Below are 9,905 nucleotides of genomic sequence, written 5' to 3'. Positions count from 1 at the left end.
CTCCCTCTCTCTCTCTCTCTCTCTGCTCCCCCTCCTCCCCCGTCTTCTCCTTCTCTGTATTGGCAAATTTGGCACACATACACTGACTTTACTCTCTAGTGCATGATATAAAAAGACAAGTGTACCATTCTGCATATGATGTCACGTGTCATGACATAACAATCGTAGTGAGTCAATAAGAAGTGCCCAGAAGTGCAGAGCGAAGTTGAGCAAATGTATAGCAGTGTATCATTTTGCAGCCATATTAAATTCTGACATTTTGGGCGATTTCTAATTGGCTCTTTACTTTAGACGACTACGCGGGAATGATACATCTGTCTTTTTACATCATGCTCTAGTGCTGCTCTGCGAGTGCAGAACCACTTTAGTGCCACCGAAAAAGGGCCTCAAAGACTTGGAAGTAATTGAAGAACGCTGACATTATCAACAATTCATATAAATTTGCTATTATTAACATAAATATTTGGCTCATACATTATTAAATTCATGATTTTTTTATTATATAAATGTTCCATAAATAAATATGCATAATAAATATGCATACTTGTAAAGCTATAATATCCTATATATTGCAGAAAAATTACAATTTTTTCTCTACAGTTATCATCTCTGTTGATAATCAAACTTTGACGATAACATTGAAATCACAAGTTTAAAGAAAAATCGAGTATTATTGAATTCTAAATATGTCTATTAAACTAATAAATGAGCATAAATACGTCTACTAAACTAATAAATCATAAAATTAGTACAGTAATATCAGTTTTTAATTCTTAATTACTTCAATATTCACAAGGACGCGAACTCCCGTAAGGATGTCGATCTTTAATAGTATCTCTCGTTGGCAGCTATGCTAAATTGCACTATCAGAAACATCAGTGCAACAATTTCTTGACATCATTTTCATTTGTCTTCGCGCTTCTACCATATCTCCTACTCACTTCATCAATGGCACGCTAAACATGGCGGCTTCCGGATGAGTCTGCTCCATTCTTCCATTCTTTCTGGCTATCCCGTATTCATTCCTTTTCTACTATCTAATATTTTCACTTACAGGGGCCCTATACTTTACCTATTCTGTATATACAACTTCTTTGATGGAAAGTCGTATGCCCTTTGGCAAAGGGGGAGAGGGTGGGATGAAACTCGTTCCGCGTGGAAAGTCGTATTTTCTTCATCGGTCCATCTTATACCTCTCCCCCTGTCTAAAAGTTATCTGACTCTTCATATAAAGCAGGGAAATAATTACTAACTTTGACTGTTAATAATTTTTTAATAGGGATGCATTGAATCGTAAAATTACCGGATATCGGATATCCGAACAGACTGTAACAGATATCCGGTATCCGATCGGATATCCGACTCGAAGAAATTACCTTCTCGAATTTTCCAGATTCCGGGAAAATGTCTTCTAAAAACAAAGAAAAAAAAGAAAAACCTATAGAGAAAAAAATTGTAATTTTGCAACAATGTATAAGATATAGCATTACGAATATCTATACTTATTTCTAGAACATTTATATAAGAAAAAATCAACAATTTTATGATAGAAAATTTCAACCGGATATATTCCCGGATAGTAATGATATTCGATTATCCGGTCGGATAGTAAAAATGTGCCGAATAATACTGAATATCGGGTATTTTTCGAATATTCGGTACATCCCTACTTTTTAACGAATAACGAGCCACGGCTAAAACCTGTTGGAAGTCACTCAGGGTCCTCTTTTGTCAATTTTACTATCTATACAGTTTGTTTTTTAAACTCTATTTATAATACAATCGTGTTATACCTATTATTGAAGTAGATTTTTATTTACGTGTGCGCGGGGTGTAGTATATACATATGTATCGATATATATATATATATATTACACTTCCATATGTATATACTACACCTCACGCACACGTACATAAAAACCTACTTCACATATATATATATATTATATAAGTAGGTATAGGTTCATATATATAGATCTCTCTCTCTCTCTCTCTCTCTCTCTCTCTCTCTCTCTCTCTCTCTCTCTCTTTCTCTCTCTCTCTCTCTCAGTGTATACACATCTGTGTCGATAGCTATTCTATTGGTATAGTTTAACATTATTATATATGGACACGCGTCCATAAATTTAGTATAGAAATGATTATTATATATTATATAAATGATTATACAGTTGTAAAAAAAACAAATTGTATAGTGTACATGCTTTTCAGTCTGATTAGACTCAAAATAGCATTCAAATGATGTTACAGCAAACTCGTGTCTATTTTTTGTGATTGTGCTTATGAAAATCTTTGATAAGCATTTCACAAGCTATAAAATATTTTAATTTTAGCCAATTTGACTAAAATTATTTTTTTTTAACGATTAAATGCAAAGTCCTTTAGTTATATTTATGATAAAATAAGATGTATGAAATATGAGAAAAATTTAAATCGAGCTAACTTCGATTCGATTAATAATTTAATTTTAGTTACAATGTTGCGGAATAGACGGGCCTTCCGATTATCGTAGCGTAAAATCGATTCCTTGGTCCTGCTGCAACACGATGAATCAGAAAAACAACACTGGGGATGTTTGCACTACTATCAATAAACGTGGATGTCAGCACGTGGTTTTAAATCGGACGAGATCGATTCTTATTCATGTATTTCTCCTTGCGTTATGCTCTGTGCTGCTACAGGTGCGTGTCTTTGTTTACTGGAATTCACGGAACACTCAACTAATCAAATGACGATCATCAATTGGTTTCAGATTTCCTACATAGCGTGCACGACTTGTTACGTTAGAATATACAAAGACAGGATGCAAAGGAGAGCGTCAGAGATGACTATGCACACGTCTCTGCAAGATACGAGAGAAACAGATACTAAGAACAATCTTTTAATACGTCAGTCGAAATATTCGCATAATTCTGGCAGTCCTTAGCTAATACTGCATATGACGAAAGACAGAGAGATGTGTGTCACTTAAGGACGTTGCATCATTGTGATATGCGAAATACGTTTCGCGTGGTGACAATATCAACAGTGTATCTATATATTGTATAGATACACTAGTGACATTAATATCCCCATTATACAGAGTGTTTCAGATCATTCGAAATATACTTTCGATTTTTTTTCACTTTCTAAATTCTTTGCTGTAAAATCTCACTCTAAAAAAATTGAGCTACTTGTGAAAAAGAGTGGCTAATTTTCAATCTTTAATGGCAAAATTTTATTCTTTAAAGTAATAATTCGATCTAAACATTTTAGAAAATATATTTTAGAAAGAAAGAGAGAGGGGGGAGGGGACTATAGCTTGTAAATTTTTAACACAATGAATTACTTAGCAAATAAATCTTAATTAATATTTTTAATAGAATTGATAAAAAGAAAATTCTTTTATACATATTTAAGGAGATAATTTCTAAAAAAGATTGTTTTTTTTTCTTAATTACATTTAAGGAAAATATACAATTTTTTAATTCATTGAGGAAAATATATCATTAAAGTATTTTTGACTCTCACTTGAATATCCTGTATAAAGAAAAAAGTTAATAATATTCTGAAGGATGCCTGAATAATTTGCATCCTATTCTTACTGCCATTTTATAAGTAAATAGATGTTCATACTATGACAACATTTCTGTCTTAATACTATGATAGCATTTCTGTCTTTTTATTTAAGTTCCTAACAATACCGAGACTTGGTATAATTTAGTTAAAAAGTAGGATTTTATTATCTTAGCAAACGTGGTATCAAAATCCATATTTACATTTTTGAGGCCTTTAATTTAGTTTAATCTCTAGCTAGCAAAACTAAATTAACAACATTAAATTGGACATGTTGTGTACAAATTATTTCTATTAATGAAACAAATTAATATAAAAAGGTACCAAATATTTCAACAAGTTTAATTTGGTCCTACTAAATTATTAATAGAGGCAATTAATTTGTACTTAACATATTTCTTAGTACAATTATTGAATAGATAATGAAGTGCACAATGCAATGCCTCAATCAATCAACGATCGACAAACACGGTAGAATAATATTAAGCACCTGGTATGAATGTATCATTTTCAAATGTTACATTATCCAGAAATATTTGTACAATCCTCGATTAAAAAACAAAACGTAATCAAACGAGTAAACGACAAAAATAACATAATTATTAATTACGCGAATGTAGTTTTCCTATTATTTTCATCTATATATCTTTTAATTTATAATATTATTTAGTTTATATTTTATCTATATATCTTTTATTTTAAATCTCTTTTGAAAATTTTCTTTTAAATTTATTTTTCGCTGATTTTTTTATTTAAACTTTTTTCGTTATTTGCAATATATATCATGTAAATCTTTTATAATTTTTTAAAAATTGAGAGATCGATACTGAAAATGAAAACTATTTTATATAAGAAGTATGATTGTGTATTTTTGTAGAATCATATACTATGAAAGAAAAGAATATTTAAATAATTCTGTTATTATCTGATCATTGCCCCTCATATATTTTCCTCTTTTAATGCAAATGTAATTTATATAAAAATTAATTAAAAAGCTGATAAAAATTTAAAATGTAATAAAGTATATTTTTTTATCTTGTAGAATAATAATTTCTCAAAACACATTACAGAAATAATATTTTCAGTTTATTTGAATAAATTTCTAATAGATTTTATCGAAAATGTCTCGCTCTTCGTTTTATTGCACAGACGAGAGAAAAACATATCTTTCAGACATGGCAGCGCGTCCAAAAGACTGAAAATTTTAATTAAGTCTTATATTCAAATACTATCGTCAAAGTGTGATATATACTCGGCTAATGTTAAATATTCTTGAAATATTGTTGTCTACGTAGTTCAATGTCTACTACATTTTGTGGACATAGAGGCTCTTCAAAATAAAGCAACAATAAAGTTCCTCTAGTAAAAGTTAAGACATAAGACCGGAAGGACGTCATTGCCGAGTGGTCGGAAACAGTACAATTCCACTATGATTGATAGTTGATAGTCCGATTTCGCGTTCGCGCCTTCTATATCATGAAACAGTTGCTCACACCAATTCACAGATTCACTACCACATCGAAAGTATCTACAGATGGCGACGTTTAAAGGGACTCGAAATCTGACCAATCAGAGATTGGTACCCCTTAGAGAGCCAAGGAGGTTTTCTGTGAGACTCTTTAGTACTCCTTATGATTTGACTCCTTACTAGAGGGACTTTAAAGTAACAGTTAAATCCCGGGTATGGCTATATACTGTCAAGTTATTTGCTGAACGAAATAACTTGTAATATTTTGTAGCCATATTGAGCACACATATATGTATAGTATCACATTTAATTATGTTAGTGAATTATATTAAGTGTAAAAGTGAGTTTAATCTGTTTAGTAAAGTTCAATAGAATTTCTGATAGTAATTTTGTAATATATTGTTTAAAATAAATATAATTTAATTACATTTTATTTGTAATTAAATGATACAATTTGGATAAAAATTATAGAATTATCTTTAACATCAATTTTAATATTAAAGTTTAATTTAAGCTCAGCTTTTATAATCTAAAATTGCTTGCATGTGAAATAAATATAAATATTTAGCTATTAATGTTTTATTCTATTAATAATCAGAATGGGTATATTTTCTAAGTATGTACATTTGAACATTATACCCTGATGACAAAATATTAACAATTTGGGATCAAATTGAAAGCAAACTTGATCAGATTTTGATTTGATTACAAAATCATAGCTATTAGTGGCCGAGTTTACACCGAGAGTTCGATCCGAGTCGTAATGTAAGAACCCAGCAAACGAGAATAGATTGAAATGAATTAAAATGGATTCAGATTTTTAGAAATACAGATTCATGAATGTTAAAATGAATCCTTTTCAATCCTGAATGCATTTTTATTCATTTATAAGAATGGCATGAAGTATATTTCTATGCTTTTTAATCTAAAAATAATATTATAGTATTTTGTGGGTATGAATACTACTTTAAAATTCTGAATACGAAATGCACTTTTTCAATTCAATTGAATCTAAAAATAATATCGGCCATTTCTATGCATCGTGAATGCTTAATTTAAAATTCTGAATAGGAAATGCAGTTTTTTAATTCAGTTCAATATAAAAGAAAGTTTTTCTTTTAAAATAAATACTATTCAATTTAAAATTGTGAGTAGAAAATCCATTGTTTCATTTAAAAATGCATTATGAACGCTATTTTATTCAGAAATATAAATAAGAAATTTTTCGTTTTAATTCAACTGACAATAAGTTAAAAAAAAGTGGTAAAAATATATCATGAGAATTCTCTTTCATTTAATAGTTAAAAGAAATATAAAAAGAACTACGTAAATATATACAATAAATGTTACTTATATAAATTCCTTATTTTTAATTAATAAATTAATTGCTTTTATATATATTTTATATTAATGCATTATTTTATTATATAGCGTATATTTTTTGTATAAAAGTTTTAAAATAATAACTATATAGAATTTCATATAATTACTACTTTAATTTATTTAAACTTTTACACATATAAAAATATTTATATGGAATCCAATCCATTATTATGGATTTAAAATACGGATTCGGATGGATTGCAAATTTTCAATCCATTTCAATCCATTTTCGTTTGCTGGAAACCAACTGCAGTCGAGCATTCCTTTGTCATTCGACTGTAACAGGGGAATGATCGACTATAGTTGGTTGGTTTTTGCATTCTGACTCGGATCGAACTCTCGGTGTAAACTAGGCCTGTGTTCGCATTTGGCTGTACGGATTTGTCGACGAAGCCTACTGACAGACTCAATTATACATAGAGTTTGTATTATTGGCATTGTCATCAAATTGCTGTCAGAAATATGACAAAGCCTGCAAATGTCAACTAATTAGTGATATATAACCTTCCGATATATATATCTTCCCTACATACATATATAGGCCCGTATTCAGAACGAGCTTTTATCGATAAAAGCGTGCTTTTATCTCTAAAATTCTGTAGTATGCGTAACGTAAATTATAGCATGTTAGCACACTAACATCGTTGTAAGCGCGTTCTGAATACGGACCATAACCTTCCCATCATGACTACGATCCACTTGATGTTACAATGCTTCGAAGCATTTTTTGATTAGTCAGTTAATAAAATTCTTCTGATTAATCAATCAAACGTTTCAAAGCATTTGTAGCGCCAAATGGATCGCATCCCATGTATTTTTACTAGCTGTTATCCGCAATATGACGTGAAGTATTGCAAGTTATTTCATTCAATCTGACTGGCAATATTCTGGTAAAAAAATTTTGCTGAAATTATTCCACGTTTTAGAACATTTCAGCGAAATTGTTGAAAATTTGCTAAAATTTCACTGAAAGTAAATTTTTCAGCTAACATACTGAAAAATCGAAACTGAACTGAAATTATTCTGAAATTTCTCTAAAATTTTGTTGAAATTTCTCCGAAATTTTTGCTGAAATTTTTCTAAAAATGAATTTTTCAACTAAAAATCGCTGAAATCAAACTGAAATGTTTCTGAAATGCTGAAATTTTGCCGAAAAGTGTTCTAAAACGTGAAATAATTTCAGCGAAATTTTTCCACCAGGGATACGAAACATTTTTCATGACCACTTCCAATCCATATAGTTAGGCCTCCTTAGGATAAAATCACACAGTGCGGAAAATGACTGCGAAATAGAGAATGCGTCATTGAAGCAACCAATCAGCGCTATTCCGCACTTTTCTATCACGCAAGTTTTGTGTGCTATGTTCACATGATGCGTCAAAGATGTATCCAGCATGAATATAATTTAAGAACTACTAACTTTATGTTAATAATTCGCTTATTAAAATAAAATATAATTTTTCAAATTGTTAAAACAATTATCACTGTTGTAGTATTTAATATTTTACAATTAATATTTACAATTTTATAACAATTTTTTGAACTGCTTTAACGCATTTACTATCATTTTTTCGCATTGTGTGCAGTGAATACGCATAGCGTACAAAACTGACGCGATGGAAACGTGCGGAAAAGGGCACTGAAATTGCACATAATGCATCATTGTTTTTTTTATCTTGGTATCTATTATTTATGCACTCAAATTTTGTCATTTTCTTTATTCGTCTCGACATTACGCAATTTCATCATATCAATCTGCATCAAATTATGTTAACCTCTCAAAATATGACGATTTATTACAAGAATAATGACGCACTCTCTCTCTCTCTCTCTCTCTCTCTCTCTCGCTATTCCGCACTGTGTGATTTCATCCTTATTCTACTTTATATATAACAATATTATATCTAATATATCACATTTTTATAAAATTTCTATATATTTCTCAAATTTCTATATATTTTTACATTTAAAAAGTTAGCCTAAGGCTCTGCTCACAATAGAAGGAATGAGGAATAAAGAATAATAATTCTAATCTGTCAGAAATCAAATATATCGGAATACACGGTTTCTGTGATGAAATCATTAAGGTGCAGCCACAATAGAAGGAATAAGGAATAAGGCTTTCAACCTATCAGATATTGGATACACCGGAATACACGGTTTCTGATAGGTTGAAATCCTTGTTCCTAATTCCTCATTCCTGCTATTGTGTACAGCCCCTAAATGAGTTGGCTTGTCACTATCTGAAGTATTCTTCTAAAGCGCTCAGCGCTCTAGTCACTCTACCGCGAATCGCCTTCGGTCAACTTCGGGCGAATTCGTGCGGCCGTCGTCATATACTGGTATTACTGGCGCTTGCTGGCGCTGCGCGGAGCGTCGCTTGAATAGTTGAATGTAATTTCAGTTGGAGTCGGACAGTTAAACCGTATAGTCGCTGATTGCTTTGTTGTGTGCGCGTGACACGTGTGATTCCGTTCCAGCTTCTCGTCCTCGCTCGAAGCGGTATCTTCACATCACGGTATTCGTATTTTGTATCATAAGACCGATCAAAATGGGTTGTGGAATGGGAGTGATTAAGTATCTGCTCTTCATATTTAATTTCATCTTTGTGGTAAGTAAAGCGAAACCGATGCGCGTATACGATAAAGGTACAGTCACAATGGAAAGAATAAGGAATAATAACTTCAATCTATCAGATATCGGATACATCGGAATACACGGTTTCTGATAGGTTGGAATCCTTATTCCTTGTTCTTTCTATTGTGGTCGCATCATAACAACTCCATAAAGCCCATTCTACAATATATTGCAGCGTAGTTGTAAGTTGTAAGAATTAATCGATTGAATATATATATACGGTTGAATATATGAGACAAATATTCGACTGTGCTTGGTCAATTCTTAGATTAAAAGTACAATTACTACGCTTATACATATATACATATATACACGTATAGATATGTATAATATTGTAGATAATGGTTTTAACATCCTTTTCTTTATTTTTTTTTTCCGGAAAAGGGTTCTGAACTAGTTCTGAACTAGTTCTGAACTAGTGCAATTTGTTATAGAGTGAAACAAATTATACCTGTCTCACTCTAACTTACTGCATCAATGTATGTCAGTCAGAACTTGGTGTGGAAAAACAACAGGCTTCTTGTCGCTAAAAAAGAACATATCTCTTATCGCGTTTCAACGCAGTTAGATTAAAATCATCAGGTCCTGACATGTAGACGCTCTCCTAAACTAACCGCTCTCCGCCGCGTATCACCTTTATCGCAAGCTGAAAATAATTTAAGGCGGCCGCATTGTTCGTGGCTAATTGGCTATAAGAAACCAGAAACGGCCCCGATTGGCCTCGAATGTTCCTATTGCAGCCGTCTTCAGGGTGCAGATCTCTCGCTTGATCGTATCGAGTTGCCGAAGTTAACGTACAGATTTTGAATCAACAGGCTAAGTAATCAACCTACTCTACAAAATAGATAGAATAGGTGTAGAA

General features: G+C 31.4%; 2 protein-coding genes across 3 annotated transcripts in view; both read left to right on the top strand.

Moving 5' to 3' along the window:
- The window catches only part of LOC108746552 (leukocyte surface antigen CD53-like), a 19,852-nt gene extending 16,720 nt beyond the window's left edge, over positions 1-3,132 (top strand). Inside the window, exons 4-5 of the mRNA XM_018483397.1 lie at positions 2,472-2,681; positions 2,753-3,132. Of these exons, the coding sequence (XP_018338899.1) occupies positions 2,472-2,681; positions 2,753-2,926 (384 nt within the window). The 3' untranslated portion in view covers positions 2,927-3,132. The remainder of the gene's footprint in view (positions 1-2,471; positions 2,682-2,752) is intronic.
- A 5,609-nt stretch (positions 3,133-8,741) lies between these two features.
- Positions 8,742-9,905, top strand: part of LOC108746554 (CD63 antigen) — a 67,750-nt gene continuing 66,586 nt past the window's right edge. Inside the window, exon 1 of one of the 2 annotated variants that reach the window (XM_018483400.1) lies at positions 8,742-9,017. In XM_018483400.1, the coding sequence (XP_018338902.1) occupies positions 8,958-9,017 (60 nt within the window). In that variant the 5' untranslated portion in view covers positions 8,742-8,957. The remainder of the gene's footprint in view (positions 9,018-9,905) is intronic. The other variant, XM_018483399.1, reaches the window with a different exon arrangement.

This window comes from Trachymyrmex septentrionalis, unplaced genomic scaffold (assembly GCF_001594115.1).
Source record: "Trachymyrmex septentrionalis isolate Tsep2-gDNA-1 unplaced genomic scaffold, Tsep1.0 scaffold178, whole genome shotgun sequence".
In the NCBI taxonomy this organism is placed as follows: Eukaryota; Metazoa; Arthropoda; class Insecta; order Hymenoptera; family Formicidae; genus Trachymyrmex; species Trachymyrmex septentrionalis.
Note: the sequence above shows the minus strand (reverse complement) of the source record. Positions and strands in the feature narration are given on the sequence as shown.